Source organism: Mytilus trossulus, chromosome 3 (genome assembly GCF_036588685.1).
Source record: "Mytilus trossulus isolate FHL-02 chromosome 3, PNRI_Mtr1.1.1.hap1, whole genome shotgun sequence".
Lineage (NCBI taxonomy): Eukaryota > Metazoa > Mollusca > Bivalvia > Mytilida > Mytilidae > Mytilus > Mytilus trossulus.
The window spans coordinates 68,138,773-68,158,377 of record NC_086375.1 but is presented as its reverse complement, the minus strand read 5'-3'; the positions used below and the strand labels follow the sequence as shown (position 1 = coordinate 68,158,377).

Sequence of the window (19,605 nt, the reverse complement as noted above, 5' to 3'; positions counted from 1 at the left end):
ACAATTGAAAACTTCTACAATCCCCCCTTTTTTAGTAATATGTCCAAAACCTGACATTTCTTTATACATTATTTACAAGAAGTGTAGGGGAGGTAAGTTTGAACATACCAAACATTGTATTTTAATTGTTTTTGAATTACCTCCCTTACACTCCTTTTAACTTGTCTTAATTGTCCATTGACCTAGTTTCCCGGGTTTTTTTGGGTTTTTTTTTTAACCCTAAATTCGCCTTTTGTAAGAGAGGTTAGTCTGAACATACCAAACATTGTATGTTAACTGTTTCTGAATTACCACCCTTACACTGTTTTTAACTTGTCTTAATTGTTCATTGACCAGAAAAACCTAGTTTCCCCCCTTTATTTAACCCTAATTTCACCTTTTTTTTCTCTTGAAAGAAATTCATGTACATGCAGATCTGATAAAATTGAAAAAGTGACGAAGATCTTTTTCATAATTAGAAATTGTCTTTCTCTGCCTGTGTCACAGCTGTAGAGCATGTATTCATTGACTGTCATTGGTTGCTGTCAGGTTTGTTTTTTAATTAGTTACTTTAAGCATTAATCAGGACATTGGTTTTCTCTTTTGAATTGTTTCATATTTCCTCATACCAGAGCTGTTTAGGCTTTAATTTTAAATCATACTATATGGTATGGGCTTGGCTCATTATTGAAGACTGTTCTTTGGGTATGGTTGTTTCATTCTTGTCCTTAGGTCTCTGATGGAAGATAAACATGGTTTTTTTTTAAATGTTTAAGCAATAGTTACATCAGTGCTCGTATATATATTGTGGTTCATGAACTACCACAAGAACACTGCTATGCTTTAAACAAGACAATTAAATTTCTGGTATCTATTTTCCGGTTAACTGTACCTGTGAAAACACTGGGGACTTTTGACATGAAGCTTTTAACAGTTCGAACAGGAACACCAGTTTGTTCATCCTGCATCTTCTCCACAATGGTCTCCATCTGAAAAATACATAATTCTATTTACTAACAGGATTTTACCATTCTTGAAGCCTCTATAATAAAAGAAATGTTTCTCTTCTCAATCACTGGAGAACCATATAAAACCACTAGAGAACACTATAAAAAACCCTTTTTCAAGTTGTTGAGATATTATAAGTTAAATTTAGTTACCATAGTACCAATGTACCTTATTTATGATAACATTCTTGCAAATTATCATTCAGTACAAGAAATTGTGAAAACAGATCTATCTACATGCATTTCATTGAGGAAAGGAGAAATAAAATGAATAATTCAAGTAAACATATATTTTGAAATCATACAACTGCATTATACTACTGCAGTGTATGCTCGGCCTCGTATACATTTGGCTTTAAACAAATGATGAGTGTCGGTTGTACAGTGTGCTCTTTTTCATAATATACCTTTACACATATATGCAGTAGATGAATTTAAACCATTGAGAGATAAATTCCGTCAAATCTGGCATCCAATTTTATAACCCAATAAAAGAGCCAAGCTTCTACTAGAAACCAAAGACATCAAGTATCAACACACATAAAACATGTTGGTTAAGTTCAACATCTCACTTTCAGTTACTTTTTTGTTTATACAGTTTATTTCTTACAGGTGTACAAATCAAAACCTGCAAAAAACATTAATTCTTCTAGGTGTAAAAATGCCAATCCAAGCATTAAGGCATGTTTAATAAACATTATAACATGTCAGTTATCTTGCCTTAATAAAAATGGTCTTTTAAGTTCTGTGATCCATACTTATCATTACAGGCAGCTAGGCCATGCAATTAATTTCTTAATTTAATACTAATCCTTACAGACAGATAGGCCATGCAATTAATTTATTAATTTAACATCATTTTACCAAAATATTTCAAAACTTAAATTCATCTTTTTATCCAGGGATCATTTCAGATAAAATAATTTGTCAATTACCATCAATAACTATTAATTATTTATGGGTAGCATACTTTGTAATACTTTGTAATACTTGGTCATGTTCAGTGATTTAGCTAGCGCTCGTCACTTTCGTATTTTACGAAAAGGTTTTCGAAATGACGAAAATATTTCATATCAATTTCGTCACTTAAATTTGGAAAGTGTAAAAATATTTACACATCAAATTACTTGAATTCTACCTGTCTTTATGTTTCTGACAAGTTTATGACCCTCAGGTAATTAACGTTTACCAAAGGTGTTAAAAGTTGTGATGACAAGTAATCCGCCTATCGCCAATCAGATGGGTCGCTAATCCCTTAATTATCATTATAAAACCTCATAAATGACCATCATAATAATCTATTTAGGTTAAATCAGTCAGTCAGCATTTCATTTTAATCATTTCTCACAGTTCAGTCGTATTTTCGTCTGAGAACATTCAAAGCCTTCATGATTTGCTTTTGATTAAATGTGTGATATACATCTTAAGCATATCTTTTGTTGAACTCCATGTCAATCAATTTATCGCAGTGTTATGAATTATCTAGAATATTACAAGCTTAAAACGGTCTCAAATACTGTGGATTCATTATTATTCATTGGATACCAATTTTCATGGATTTCCTGGGTAAAAAGAAACCACGAATTTTAATGTTCAAGGAATTACAAATTTGCTGTATGGTTATATGCAGACTTTTGGGACACGTCCACGAATTCAAATATCCATGAAAATGCAAGTTTTCCTCAATCCATGAAAATTGGTACCCACAAAAAATCAAATGAATCCACAGTATACAAGTGACTATCAAAACCTGCCATTAACACCAGAATCTTTAAACAGCATCAGTGATCACATTTTCACATGGGTAAGATTTAAAACAATTCATCTAGACAAACATAAAGCTCTAGGTTTTCCCACAACAAAAAGAATGATGAAAACATACATCACAAGTCAGACTAGAAAAAGTACTTGTATTTACAATTTTAGTATTGTGGGAGGGTAGGAGGGGTTCTGATCCCAAAATCCCAGGCTTAAGACACGAAATCCCGAGATCCTGAAATTTGATTAAAGAATAATTCCCAGATCCCGCAAGGATCAATCCCGAAATCCCAAGCTTAAAAACACCCGATCTCAGAGTCCTGATTAGGGTCCAATCCCCCCTCAGGATTATAGAGTCCAAAAACAATACTAAGTTATAGTATTGATCTATGCTGACAGTTAATGAAAGCAAGTCGTAAGTACTGGATCAGATGATATATAAATCATACCAATTGAGTGAGTATTCATACTTTACTATTGATCACAGTGCCTTCATATATAAATATTGTGAACCATTTTTTCATATTTTTTTCACTAAGTTATCTTAAACTTGTACCTTCTAATCCCAAAATCAAAAGGCTTCTTCTTCTGTGTCCTATATAATATAATATATATATATCCCGGGCGAGGGAAGAACCAAAAATTTGCGAAAGCAAATTTACAGATCTAACATTGTTAGGTTGATGTTTAGACAAGTTGTATATATATATACGTAAAAAAGTGATGCATTGAAACCGTTATTATCTTTTAATAATTTTCTTATATATATATATATATATTTTATTCATAAAAGTTTACTAGGGGTGTTCAAATTAATACCCAAGAACCTTTTGTTTACAGTTATATATATGGACAAATGGAGAGATTAATAAAGCTATCATTTCATGCCCAGAATTTGTTGTGAAGCATAGTTCTGCTTCAAATAAATATGGTTAGAATTTCCATATTATTTTTTAAGTAAAGATGCTATAGTTTTACTCTATGCGTACAGTATAGAAAGTAAGTGAACTGAAAATGAACATACTTTCCTTCACTTGGTTAATAAACAATACGGTAAAAAAACAAGAAGAAAATCTATAAATTTTCCAATAATGGTTCTATTTTCAAACAGTTGCATTTCTCATAATTTCCAGATTTTTCAATATAAATGTTCAAGGTGTTCAATTAGGGACAAATGTTGATGTATTTTTCATTTGTTGAGGATCAAATCAATGATTTCACTAGAGATGATTTCATTTTCTAATATGTCAATTTCAACAGATGTAAATATCATTCACAATATATGTATAAAATTATTTACTTTGGAATTCTCTTAGAAAAATCAATACACTAGGATTGCTACACAAAACAGCTGATGCAGAAGACAAATATATACATATGCAACTGGCCCATTGATTTGAAAAGTCGATGGAGGTTATGTTTATTTCATTATAACAGTGTTCTTAATATTCTCTTTATTTCCAAATAAAAAGAAAGATTTCAACAAGAAATTAACAAAATCATCATGTAATATTTATCTAGAATGTCATGAATGTCTTTTTATAAGTAAGGTCAAAAGTAAAATATGAAACATTTATACTACATTAAGTAACTAAATACACATCACAATCTTAATCAAAAGGATTCAGTTCTCTAAAAATCTGGGTTATTGCAAAAAAAGATATATCTTATCTGCATTACTTTTTCATGTAATTTGACAGTTCCACTGAAATTTATCAAAAGCTCTTTGAAAAATTGATATCAAAACTTATGTTATATTGGCAAATTACATTAAATGACATGGAACAATCAACATTTAACAATATATCTAGTATCTGGCATATTGAAAAGATTTTCAAATACTTAGCAAACATTTAGCAGATCATACAAGATTTATTTTAATGCATTTGTTATGTAACAAACTTTTTCATTCGCTAAAAGAAATAATCAAATCTACAGTTGACCAGTTGTTACTAAGGACAGGCCCACCATATTGAATTAATTGGATCAACAAATGTTAATTACTACAATATTATCAACAAAAAAAAACCATCTACCCTATTATCGCAATTTTGATGTGTTTTTATCCAAATTTGAATCTTAGAAGGAACGAAATTACCTTGTTCGTAAATTTTTATTTGTATGACGTCATGCTTAGCAATGACCTCAATGCGCCAAAAACATTCATGAAGTTTTGTGGAATTTTATTTTATTTCAAATTTATACGTTTTTCCAAACTCTAAAGTATTATTTCTTTTTGTAATGCATTAGAATTGAAATAACAGTACTGTAGTTGAAGAGTTGCCACCATCCATTTTGATTTGACGGCCCCAAATGCATTTTTACTGGCAATGTGTAGCAGAAATAGTAAAATGGAAATTGATGGTGGCAACTCTTCAACTACAGTACTGTTATTGCTTTAATTATATTGTATTCCATAGGCGGATCCAGGGGGCCCCCCATTTCGTGGGAAAATTTTTATTGATTATATAGGGAATCACTGAAGCATGACTGGAGAGGCCCCCCTTATGTCAGTCAGAGGCCCCCCCCCCCCCTCCTAGGAAAAGTTCTGGATCTGCCACTGTATTCCAACCACACTTAACCTGGAATCAAGAAAATACTTTCCCAAGTCAGCAACCTCTGGCCTAGTTTGTAAGCCTTGTAAGTTTGTTTTTTTTAATTTCTGTTCATTGAGGTGTTTTAGAAATTAGTGTGTCATCCTTTTCTCTGAACTGCCAGTACACATTTTTGTTTAGTGGCCAGCTGAAGTCCGCATTTAGATGTGGATTTTCCTCGATGTGTTGAAGACCCATTGGTGGCCTTGTGCTGTTTTCAGCTCTTTGGTCAGGTTGTTGTCTCTCTGACACATTCCCTGTTTCCATTTTGAATTTTATTTAGACATGTATTACGTAAGTTGTGAGAATTTGATAGCACAAGACCAGCTGTTCAACTGACAAGTGCTATGTTTTGAGTTACAAGAATTGAGATAATGTTATTTACTTTTATCTTCAGTGCAAACTAAATATCACATTTTTTGTTTGATTTTGCTACCATCAATAAGTTACATTATGACAAAATCTGCACTAATATAAGTTTGATAACAAACATATCAGTTTATAATTGAACATTACCATAGCAACCAAACAAAAAACCTGACAAACAGATATAGGAATCATGTGATCTGGGTATTTTTATTTGTAAAAAGATACGTTAAAAAACATTACAATCATACAAATGTAGGTGTTGAAAAGTTACTTAAATCAAATCTCAATACAATTAGTTCTTCAATTTCTGTTGGTGGCCAGATTATAGTATTCCATTCTTTCCATTCAAAAAGTACAAAACATACTGAATTTAAAGTCTTATATGCAATTTAACATAAAATATGGACTTCAATTATTTAATAAATGTGTTTAATCAAATTTGAATGTTTTTACATGCAAACCACAATTTAATCTAAGTTATACAGTAGCAGGATTACCAGACTTCAGAGAAGCACCACAAATTTAATATTAGTTAATGCCAAATAATGTATACCCCACCTCTCTCCATGGGGTAGAATAAAATACATGCAAGCAATGCTGAAGTAGATTACAGAAATTAGATAAGCACATGGTAAAGCTAACCGATGTTTAACTTGGTATCATATGAGAACTTTTGAGAAAAATGCTACAGAAATTTCCTATATATAGATATAGGAAGATGTGGTGTGAGTGCCAATGAGACAACTCTCCATCCAAACAACAATTCAAAAATTAAACCATTATAGGTTAAAGTACGGCCTTCAACACGGAGCCTTGGCTCACACCGAACAACAAGCTATAAAGGGCCCCAAAATAACTAGTGTAAAACCATTCAAACGGGAAAACCAACGGTCTAATCTATATAAACAAAACGAGAAACGAGAAACACGTATATATTACATAAACAAACGACAACTATTGTACATCAGATTCCTGACTTAGGACAGGTGCAAACATTTGCAGCGGGATTAAACGTTTTAATGGGCCCAAACCTTCTCCCTTTTTCTGAAACAATAGCATTACATCACAACATATAAAAACATACGATAAAATATCAATTGGCAGACTTAACTCAATCAAAAAACGTATGATTACACAATGAACGAATAAATTTGATCTGCGATATCTGAATACAAATGCACAGTTAATTAAATATTAGAGACAAACATTCATGACCAAAAGGCTAACAAACAAATTCAAACACACTGAGAAATATTTAACCAATCAATGTTCACTTTAGAAAAAAACCGTTTTTTTATAATCTTGAAGTTTATACAAATGTTGTAAGAATAAGTGAAAAATTGAAGATATTACAAATAATCAAAGCTGGTATACAGCAAAGATCCATATAAATAAAAAATGACAAAAAAGCATTATAAACAGTATCAACAGGTCGAATTAACAAGAAAATACGATTTGAGAGTACTCGCAGTTACTGACAGCTAGTTAAAAGCCAAAACCAATTAATAGTAAAAAATCATGCATCAGAGACTAAAATCGACTAAAACACATCACAGGGATTTAGTATTTTAACGTCATTAATAGTTAAAGAAGACATGACTTGTGCAATGCCAAAAATAAATGTATCGACAGGTAGTAGTATAGTTAAGAGCGACTTCTATAGAAATAAAAGCAAACGTGGCTGTGTCCCCTATACATGTACATCTCGCCTCAAAAGATAATGAAATTTAGTTATGTTTTAATTTGCTAATGACAAAATCAATATTAGTGCCAATGTGAACTATATTCAGAGATCTAATTACAATATTGGTACGATAACCCTTACTTATAAGTTTGTTTAAAGGTTCGATGAGTTTACAAGGATCACATAGTGATTTCCTCGCTTTAAGTACAATATTACCATAAAATTTAGGATGAGAAATACCATTTTTAATAAGCTTTCTACAGGTATAGCCAAATTTACTAATCAAATCTTTGTATCTATGAAAGAATTTAGTAAAAGTTTTAAGTAATTTATGGTATCGAAATCCCTGACACAACAATTTACCAGTGATGCATTGATTACGTTCGTTAAAATCTATGACATCAGAACACACACGGGCAAACCGAACGAGTTGCGATATATAAACACCGTATGATGGAGCCAAAGGCACATCGCCGTATGTATTTCCAATAACAAATAACAACTATAATGTAAAGAGCATACATGTATCTGACAGCAGGAAGTAACTAGAGGCTCTAAAGAGCCTGTGTCGCTCACCTTGGTCTATGTGAATATTAAACAAAGGACGCAGATGGATTCATGACAAAATTATGTTTTTGTGATGGTGAAGTGTTTGAACATCTTATTTTACTGAACATTCTTGCTGCTTAGCAATGAGAAAAGATGGCTAAAAAGCGATGGATCAGAAAATGATTAATTTGGTAAAGAATACAAATATGAAGCTTAATTGGAACTGAAGCTGATTTGTTCTGGTTGAGATAAAATGTAATATAAAATGTTTACACATAATTATATATACATCAATATGAAGACAATAATGCATATAATTGTAGTAGATAGAAAAAATAAGTGATAGATCTGAAAATGTGTCACAAAGTATTAGATAACCAAAATCAGGCTTGGTACAAAATATCAACATTCTGTGATTTGTAGTTGCACAGAAAATGAGATTGAATTGTGTAACAAACACAGACAAAAGTAAACAAGTATATCTAGCTCCATTGTATCGGGGATATATAAACATGATAAAGACTGATTCCAAAGAGATCGAAAGATCAGCAAATTTTCATTCAGAATGTTGTGACATAACAATGTGACTTCACCACATATCTCATCCTGATATCCAAATGATCTGATTATGGTTCAGTAACAGATTTAACCATAGGAATGTTTGATGTCAAAAAGATACCATATCAAATTAAAACAGATAACAACAAGATATAAACTATACAAAATATTGGTCAACACTAATTTGATGTGACTGATATACATATTTCTCTAATTTTTGTGCTATTTTCACATTTCCTGACCAGTGTGAGAAAAATATTTCTCCTCACTAGTGAAAAATCTGTTCTCGGCAAATGATTAGTCGAAATTTGATTATGACGTCAAAATGTTTTGTTTTCTCCTCAATTTTCCTATTGTGACGTCATCAAAAAAGGAGACCTTGGCTGATGACGTCGCATAAAATGAGCACAATTTTCTGATTTTTTTTGAAAAAGAACGATAAAAAGCATTAGAGAAACAGATTCCAACACTATAACTTGTGTATTATGATATTACCCCACTCTCGACAGTTAAATTTTATTATTTAAAGGGCTCGGCAAGCCTCGCGCTTTAAATAATAAAATTTAACTGTCTCGAGGGGAGAAATATCGTAATACACTTGTTGCAGTGTAAGAATCTATATATCTACTGTTCACCAAGATATGAGTCAAAATCAAAGGTCCAAAAAATAATGTGAAAATGTGATTTTCCCAAAGACTACACCATGATATGAAATGTGAAAATTTGACCAAAGACTACCTGACTACACCAAGATATGAAATGTGAAAACGTGATTTGACTAACTATATGAACCTTACAACTGTGATATTGCTTCAAAAGTAGATGTAAAATGAAACTAAGATAAAACTAGAGGCTCTAAAGAGCCTGTGTCCCTCACCTTGGTTCTTTGTGAATATTAATGACAAAATTGTGTTTTGGTGAAGGTGATGTGTTTGTACATCTTACTTTACTGAACATTCTTGCTGCTTACAATTATCTTTATATATAATGAACATGGCCCAGTGGTTTCAGAGAAGATTTCTGGTAAAAGATTATTAAGATTTATGAAAAATGGTTAATAAAGGGCAATAACTCCTAAAGGGGGCAACTGACCATTTCAGTCATGTTGACTTGTTTGTAGATCTTACTTTGCTGACATTTATTGCTTTTTATAGTTTATCTATATTTATAAAAATATTCAAGATCATAGCAATTTGCTTAAAATAACCATGCAGGGGTAGCAACCTAACAACAGGTTGTCCGATTCATCTGAAAATTTCAGGGCAGATAGATCTTTACCTGATAAACAATTTTAATTCATGTCAGATTTGCTTTAAATGCTTTGGTTTTTGAGTTATAAGCCAAAAACTGAATTTTACCTCTATGTTCTATTTTTAGCAGTGGCTGCCATCTTGGTTATTTAGCCGGGTCACGCCACACATTTTTAAATAAGATACCCCAATGATGATTGTGGCCAAGTTTGGTTTAATTTGGACCAGTAGTTTCAAAGGAGAAGATTTTTGTAAAAGATTACTTAGATTTATGAAAAATGGTTAAAAATTTACTATAAAGGGCAATAACTCCTAAAGGGGTCAACTAACTATTTCAGTCAAGTTGACTTATTTGTAAATTTTACTTTGTTGAACATTGTTGCTGTTTACAGTTTATCTCCATCTATAATAATATTCAAGATAATAACCAAAAACAGTAAAATTTCCTTAAAATTACCAATTTAGGGGCAGCAACCCAAGAATGGGTTGTCTGATTCATCTGAAAATTTCAGGGCAGATAGATCTGGACCTGATAAACAATTTTACCCCATCTCAGATTTGCTCTAAATGCTTTGGTTTTTAAGTTATAAGCCAAAAACTGCATTTTACCCCTATGTTCTATTTTTAGCCGTAGCGGACATCTTGGTTGGTTTGCACAGTCACAAAACACAATTTTTAAACTAGATACATCAATGATGATTGTGGCCAAGTTTGGGTTAATTTGGTCCAGTAGTTTCAGAGGAGAAGATTTTTGTAAAAGTTAACGACGACAGACGACGGACGACAGACACCGGACGCCGGACGCCAAGTGAGAAAAAATAACTTGGCCTTTTAGGCCAGGTGAGCTAAAAATACACCAAGATATGCAGTACTATTTAAAATTATAATCCAAGATAGAAATACTGTAAATTCTGAAATTTTTGCATGTTATTAACTTATTATTGCAATTGTTGAACAATGGTTAAATTTGCAAAGATAATTTATAATTGTGATTTCAGAAAATGATGTAGATAATAATGTAAAAAGTTCAAAAAGACTATTATATACCAAAACTAAAAACATTTGAAAATTCTGGAAATTGGAAACAATCTAAATTATTCTTTAGTTCAAATGTTTGAGGTATGACATATGATAGATATGGTACATGTTTTTGTACACACATGTATCAACTTCTTGAAGAGTTTGGAGTCATCAATATTTCAGAATAATAGGTTCACATACTAAGATGAATAAAATTGAGAATGGATTGGAAGCTTTCATTTAAATTATCTTCAGGTAATCATTCAAAAGAGGATAACAGTAAGTCATTTTGGGGCCCTTTATACATGTAACTTACTATTTGGTGTGAGCAGAGGCTCTGTGTTGAAGGCCATACTTCTCTCTATAATGGTTTTTACAAATTGTGACTTGGGCATGTTGGGTTGAAAGTAGACTTGCTACATGTCCCTTCCTAATTATGTTTTTTCTTCTTTTTTTCAATTTTGCCCCTTTAATAGTTTTACTGCTATAACTAGGAGATTACAATTATACTGACATCTACAGGGTTTCTCCAAGGGCAATCAGTAGGCTAGCACTTATCAGTAAACATATAAATTAGTAAGGGAAAATAATAGAAAGGGAATTGCAGCAAGTCTAGGTTGAAAGTTATCTTTTCTTTTTTCAGCTTGTTGTCTCTTCAACATATTCCCGATTTCCATTCTCAATTTCATTAAAAAAAAAATAACAATTGTTGGTTTCAATATATAGAATACCTATATGACCTTTTGTTCATATCTTAATTCTATGGTATTCTAAGTTCTCAAGCTTAATTCTTGGTTATATCCGAGATGAAGTGAACTGGTAATAAATTAATGCAATTTCTTCTTCTCTAGAGCAGATAAAATATAAGTCTTGGCCATGCAGGTGATTAAAATCGATGTTGAATTTTCAATTAAACTGGAATAAAAGTACAAGTTAATTCATCCGTAACGAATAAATACATTGATACATGTACATATGTAACATTAAAGGTTATGCATTGATTTCTAGTTTGAATTCTTTATGACAAATAAAAGGTGTCTAAAGCAGATTTACATCTCTTTTGATTAAAGTGAGCTATAAATACAGCGGTTAATGGACTTTAAATATTGATCATTCTCCATCACAGATAACCAGACATTAGTGATTACAATGTCCCATCATTAGTAAACAACTTGTTCTCATGTTCTCTTTTAATTAATAAGACAACAGTTCTATAATTGATTAATAACCCAATGTACTTCAGTCACATCAATCAAATCATTTCTTTTTCTATTCTTTAATGTTTATGATACTTCGTCCTTTCTTTCTGGTACAAACTTTTGGTTAAATTATAAACAGGATTACTAGAATCATTAAAAATACTGCACAGCTCAACAGACAATATCAACCACTCTACTCCTAAAAAGAAGCCCCGACAAACAAACAAATACTAAAAATAACACCAACAAACTAACATAAACAATTGCATTTGATTTGATTTGATTTTTTAAATTTTTGTGTGTTTTAACGCCACTTTTCAGCACTGCTTTAGAGCTATTTCGTGGCAGCAAGTTTTGATTGGTGAAGGAAGGGGGAGTGCCAAGAGAAAAACACTGACCTTAAATAGGAAAACTGACAATTCTAATAAAATGTCAAATAAGATTGGAGTTGAGAGCACCTGCAGGCTCAGGGTTCAAACTCACAACCTCTGTCATGTCAGTGTTGAATGGCTAATGATGACAGTAATAACTGCTTACTCACTTAGACCAGATAGCAAGACTTGGTATTGGCACAAACTCTCTTGGTTTAAACCAGTTTTAATTGTGTCCCAACCTATCTAGATTCTATGTCATAAAAACAAAGAAAACAGAAAATAAATGGGGAATGTGTCCATAGGACACAGATGATGCCCCCACGTGAAAAACATATAAAGTTATAAACGGACATAACTAAAGAACAGGAAAAGTGATGCTACCCAAATTTGTACTTGACCTGAGTCTTGTTGTTAAACAATGCACGTCTTGTGTGTAAGTTTCATAAAATTTGGTTGGGGCTTTAAATTTAAGTTACAGAGTGAAACAAAACATGGAGCAATTTTATCCATTTTTAAAGGGGTATAATATAAAAAAGATGTGGTATGATTGCCAATGAGACAACTATCCACAAAAGACCAAAATGACACAGACATTAACAACTATAGGTCACTGTACATCCTTCAACAATGAGCAAAGCCCATACCGCAATAACTCTAGAACAACTAAAGTAATCTGCATTTTGTGGTAATAAGCATTGTGTATATAAGTGTCATAAAATTTGGTAACTTTAGTTAACAAAAAGAAACGCAAAATTCAGCAATTTTTCTATTTGTAAAGGGGCATAACTCTTATATGGTTATAAAAAAACAACCAAAATTAAAACTTGATCTGCATTTAGAGGTTAAAAACATTGTGTTTAAGTTTTATAGCATTTGGTAAACTAAACTCAAAGAAAGGAAACTAAAAATTCAGCCATTTTTCCAATTGTAAAGGGGCATAACTGTAGAACAGTTAAAAGAGACACCATCGATTAGTAATCGTGTATATTAGTTGCATACTATTTAGTTAACAGGTTAAGGCAAAATAAAGGTAGAGAAACCAACTTTAAGACATACAGACTTAACTGTCATTTCTTAATGGTTTTTGGAAGTCAGGACTAAGTGGACAGACAGATTTTAAGAATTTGGTTTTCAAATTTTGGTTCTTTTGTATATCTTTAATGTCATAATTTGTAAAAATTGTAAAAAAAATTAAAGGCCTATTTCAGAGGGGGGATAGTACCTTTTTCCGGACATGGAGATCTGGTGTTTTTAAGCTCAGGATTTAGGGATTGACCCTTTCCGGATCGTGAAATTCTTTTTTCGAATTTCGGGATTTAAATTAATTTAAATTGGGGATCTTTGGATTTCGTGTTTTAAAGCCAGGGATTTTGGGATCAGGACCCCTCCTACCCCCCCCCCCCCCCCCCCCCCCCTCATATAAAAGTAGTTATATGAATATTTCTGACCTGAAGGAAAGTGCCTATGGCCATGGATATGTATGAATATGATCCTGACAACATATCTGGCGACATGTGATGAATAAAAGACATGTTTGTGTGACAGACTAGTCCAAATAATTATGACGTCTTAAATGACTATTTTAAGTTTTAAACTTTTTCAGTGACACTTTCATTAAGGAGTGAAAGCATTAACAATTAAAAAAAAACAGCATTTCAAGACGTCATTTTTCGACTTGTGACATATTTCAGTATTTGTGGTTACAGGTATATCAAAAAGTGTAGATATTCTTTTTAATTACATTTGTTCGACATTTAAATGATTTAAATAACTAACCAGGTACCTATCCTTCTTCATTGAACAACAAATGAATTACAAATGATCATGATGATAATAGGTACTGATGCTGGAAAACACCGGATGTAACAATTCTAAGCTACGAATACAGTACGGAATATATTGAGTGTAAAATCCGCTTTGTGAGTGAAAAAATAATAAGTTATTGTTTATCTTTTATCATAAAATACGTTAATGTGAAATTGGTTATTTGTGCTAAAGTTTAAACTAATTTATCAATCAATATTTTATTATCACATATTTTCACGACTATGATATAAAATGTCACCCGGCTATTTTCAAGTCGTCGTCCTATACAAGGTATCACTTGTACGTCACTCAGTATAATGCAGAGACATATACTATTGGTATTATATGTCTCTGATATATCAAGGATTTGTATAGTAGTCTAACTATACAAATCCTTGGATATATGTACACGTTATTCTTGTTAATGTTAAAAAAAATCTTCTCAAGCTATCCATTACTAGTATATATTCGTGATACAAAATGACCAAAATCAATTTATCATCACGATGACCCCTACAGTATTTCTATCACCGGCATATACCCCCCCCCCTTTTTTTAAACAAAGCCTTACTTATTAATTTAGGCCATAATAAGCATATTAAATACCATAATAATGGTCATATATCTATCCTTTGACACAATATTTGCTAGTATATATATCATGTTTCGGTTAAATATCGGATTGCAACGGTGCAACGGGAGTTGCGCCTGTCCCAAGCCACTGTCAGAAGCCTTTGGCATTTGTTGTTTTTTTATGATTTTTGATTTAAGTTAATTATTATGTCACAGTAGAAGTATAGCAAAAGGTTACAGACTACATATAGGGGAACCAAAGGCATACACACAGCTAGATTTTCCTTTTGGAAAACAGAAACATTCACTATAAAAGTTCATAAATGCTCGGGTTTTTTTTTCCATTACATTTTCTGTGTTCCCTTCTCTCTTAGTCACCTTATGGTCATTTCTTAACAATCGAACGGAAAATTATGTACCAATAACATATTAGCTTGATTTTGGAGAAAGATATTTGATTTAAGAAAATGAATATTTAAAAAATTAAAAAAAACGATAAATGTATTATTTTTTTCAATTTTCAGTTATGGTTCAACAGGCCAAAGTTGTATGTTACATATATGACATACACAAATAAGAAGATGTGGTATATGATTGCCAATGAGACAACTCTCTTCTAGCAGTGGCTCTCTATACTGAGTATAAAGTCCCTGCTTCTAGTGACCAATATGACGTATAAAAAAATTTTAACACCTAGCATGGTTATAGGTCACCGTACTATGGCTTAGCCCACTTAGTGTACCTAGTGATATTTATGATTAACTACACAAACAAACGTGACGTAACCTAAATCCATTTATATTCTGTTTTTCATTTAACTATCAATATATAAATGAACCTTTTTTCCGCTTTATGAAGAAGCCAGTGTTAATGCATGCAATGCGATAACCCATGCAAATGTATAAAAATCCTTGGTTTAAACAAGAAACTATATATGCATGTACGTCGTATATATACATACATATATAGGCTGCATGGACAAGGGACAATTCAGACTGATTTTGGAAAAAACAAATTACAAAATTAAAAGAAAATACAGCATCAATATTAATCTAAATTTCTATACGAAAAAAGAGAAAGGTCTGCTTCAGTTTCATATAACCAACTTTATGCACGCGTTAACTCAGAATATCATTTGCATTATAAATAAGAACACCAGCATTAATAATGTACTGTAGAATCTATTTTTGTTTGTTCCAATTTTGTGGACTGATGAAAAATTCAGTGTATTTTCGTGAAAATTTGATTTCGTGGTTTTGACGCAGACAGTATACAACTTGATCTTGTTAAACAATTAAATTCTTATTTTACCCTAAGCAAGGAAATCAACGAATCTTTGTACCCAATAAATGAGAATTAATCCAATGATAAATATGGTAATAGAAATATATAAGCATCTACACAAATTATATATAAAGAGAATAGAATAGAGAACGAGGGAATATGTCAAAGAGACAACAACCCGTTCAAAGACCAGAAAACAGCACAAGGCCACTAATATGTGTTCAACGCAGCGAGAAAAATTTCACACTCGAAGACAGACTTCAGCTGGCACCTAAACAATAATGTATTATACCATATATAGTTCAGAAAAATGGACCCCACACTAAAACCAAAAACATGATAATGATTGTCTATATGCAATTGAATTTAGAATAGATGTACATAAAATTCAGAGGAGCATATGGACTTTGAAATTGAAAGTTTAAATAAATGGGCTAAAATTTGTACCTCACCATGCGCACATACGATCCAATTCTATATTAAATATAAAACATAAAGAGATGTGGATTGATTGTAAACGAGATAACTATCTCCTAAAAGATGTAAGAAACAATGGGTCATCGTATTTATATATATATAAATGAAAAAAAGCCATATTTAGCATATAGACATGAAACAGTGTGCAGAAATGAAAACGAGAAAACCAGCAGCCTGTTTTATTTTCAAACTATTACTTTATTTGTTTCAAGAACATGGTTGAGAACGGTAGGAACACAAGAGATCTACTAAGCATTGCATAATAAATCCAATGTCATATTAGGTGTCAAAAATGCATCAACATGTTGAGAATTATGACTAGAACCTGTCAATCAACTTTGTGATCGATTCGCGGTTGATTATTTAGTGGTTGATTTACGTCCATTGGCAAATATTTCAGTCTTATTCCAAGACGGAAACAAAGTAAATAAAACATGCAAAGGGTAGGTACTGCAACATGTTATCGACTGGGTGAAAGAAGGGAAAGCTGGGCATTGGGGAAATAAGGACATTTTGAATATGGAAAGAAATTAAGACTTAGAATAGGTCACCTAGTTCTTAACGAGATGAAGAGAACGTGGCAAAGGTATTACTGTCGGTAGGAAGAAGAGCAATGGATAACCATATTTCTTAAAACATATAAACCACAGTCAACTCTTGTGTTGTGACGGAATTCAAGATGATAATCGTTTAAATGGTACTAGAGAATATTAAGTATAGAGTTAACTATCACTATCAGCGTCCTGGGAAGTTCTTGAGAAACCAATGTATATATCAATACATCAATTACAACTTGCGTAAAACTACCATGTCTACGAAACAAGTACAAAGGCAAAAACATCGGGTACACAATATTTACAATGTCCACTCTTCTGGAGTAAATCATGCATTGTGTCTTACGCTCGCATAAATATGAACATATATATGTGTATGCCATGAATGCTCAAATTGATTTTAAAATGCCTTTAAATGCACAATATTGATATATAGTTTGACCTAGTTGAATATATCAATGGCTATTATCGATATAATGATGTGCGATCGGACTCGCAGGACAGTGTAAGACACACAGGCACTTGTCTCCAAAAAAATATTTCCTATATACCTTAATACGACACATATTAAGGTATATATAGGAAATATTCTTTTTGAGACAAGTGCCTGTGGTAAGACAGTAAGTAACACAAACTGTCAAAATTGTGTCAAAAGTTTTTTTAACTTTCGATGCTTGCAATCATCGAACTATCTGTCCATGGTTCCGTCTTGCAATGAAACAGAGTGTGCGAGTAATTATAAAGGCTATGTCCGCGATTAACCCAAGAAATTCGACAGAAATTGAATCATTTGATGTTTAAAATTAAAGATGACGTATCTAATACTTCTTTAAATTACAAATTTGTTATATAGATATAAGAAGATGTGGTATGAGAGCCAAAGAGACAACTCTCCATCCAAGTCACAATCTATAAAAGTAAACCATTATAGGTTAAAATAAGGTCTAATACCGTCTTCAGCAATAATGTCGTCATGATATGCAACAAGAAAATTCGAATATTTGTACAATTAACTGTCCCAACCCTGATTTAAGAGCACAAGACAGTGCTTTTCTATACTAAAGGACGCCTCCGGGTGCGGGAATTTCTCGTTACATTGAAGACCTGTTGGTGCATGGCCTTCTGCTGTTGTTTTTTCTATGGTCGGGTTGTTGTCTCTTTAACACATTCCCCATTTCCATTCCATTAATTCAGCAGTGTGCTCAACGTTACATCAAGAGAGGCACATACGGTGTCTGGTTTTGAATTTAAAGCTTTTTTTCTTAAAAATTAACGTTTTCTTGCTATATAACGTCTCCCGCTTACCTTTTTGTATACCAAATGATTTGGATTGTCTTCTGGGTTGATTTGGCCATTACCGAACATAACATGTAATGCATTAGGCAAAGATTCAGTTCTTTGCTTATATCTTGGCGTTAGAGCCATATCCTTATGCAGAACTAAACTACACATCAATAATCATTATGCCAATACAGCAATATATCTCCAAGATCTCGCAACTCTTTTAAGATTCTTTTTAAATCACATTTCATAGAAACATATGTCACAAAAACTATATAATACTGAAGGGGTAAACTAAACAATATTCCACTCAACTTTCCAAAAATTATTTGTGGATATTTTTCGTTGTAACTTCATTTTACATCCTTTAAAGTTAATTTTTCTCATCTTGTTAGAGTGTTTAGATTTTGCATTTTTATTATGTAAATCCTCGGAACAAGTTCTCGTCTGCTTATTTCCATCACATCCTTGCAATTCAATAACTTCCGGTGATCAGTGAGATTAATTAGACCTCATTAAAGCTTCAGAAAATGATAATCAGCTGTTGTTTATATGTACATGGGTTTTCCCGTAGCATACTATAAAATAAATGGTACATTAATCCATCCAGAAAAACAACATAAAGTACTTATACCGACCATTTTCAAAGAACACTCCGCACACTGTTCTGGTCGCTAATTATGTCTTTTAGAGCCATTCTTCTTAAAGTAAAGGAATCTCGCTACCACTGACTGAACAGAGGATCGATCAATCTTTAGCAGATTTGATATCGTCTGCTTCTAAGTCTACTTACGCATATCTAATAATATCCTCTGATGTACAATATTTGTTTGTATTTTTTTGCTAAGCGTGTTTATTATTAGTATTGGTCGCTAATGACTGAACGGTTTGGTGTATTTGCAGTTATAGAATTCATCTAATATTTATTCCAATATGTGCTATGCAAATATCGCCATTTTGAATTGGAATAAATTAATGATTTTTGAATCATCTGGTAACATTGTGTGAATATTCAGTATTGAAAAGATCATTTTGAAGTTAAGCACTGAAGTTCATTGAGAACGCACGTGTGTATGAGTGTGCTTGTACTGTCGATGTGTGTTATCATATTATAACTATCACAAGAATAATAATCAAATAATATTTATGGTAGATTGCATTTATATACAAAAGTTATTCAGGTACGGAGAATATGTTGTTTTAACTGAGTAGAATTAAAACTTAGAGACTGTATCAAAAGGCCATAATCAACTGAAACACGCTCTCTCTCTCTATATATATAGTTGACA

General features: G+C 32.1%; 1 protein-coding gene across 3 annotated transcripts in view; it reads right to left on the bottom strand.

Annotated features, from left to right (window-relative positions):
- The window catches only part of LOC134712220 (regulator of G-protein signaling 7-like), an 85,389-nt gene extending 66,127 nt beyond the window's left edge, over positions 1 to 19,262 (bottom strand). For 2 of the 3 annotated variants that reach the window (XM_063573549.1, XM_063573548.1), the window contains exons 1-2: positions 18,341 to 19,262; positions 872 to 968 (exon numbers count right to left, since the gene is read on the bottom strand). In XM_063573549.1, coding sequence (XP_063429619.1) covers positions 872 to 968; positions 18,341 to 18,487 — 244 coding nt within the window. In that variant the 5' untranslated portion in view covers positions 18,488 to 19,262. Of the gene's footprint in view, positions 1 to 871; positions 969 to 14,117; positions 14,215 to 18,340 lie in introns of those variants that run through there. The other variant, XM_063573550.1, reaches the window with a different exon arrangement.
- Between the last annotated feature and the right edge of the window lie 343 nt (positions 19,263 to 19,605).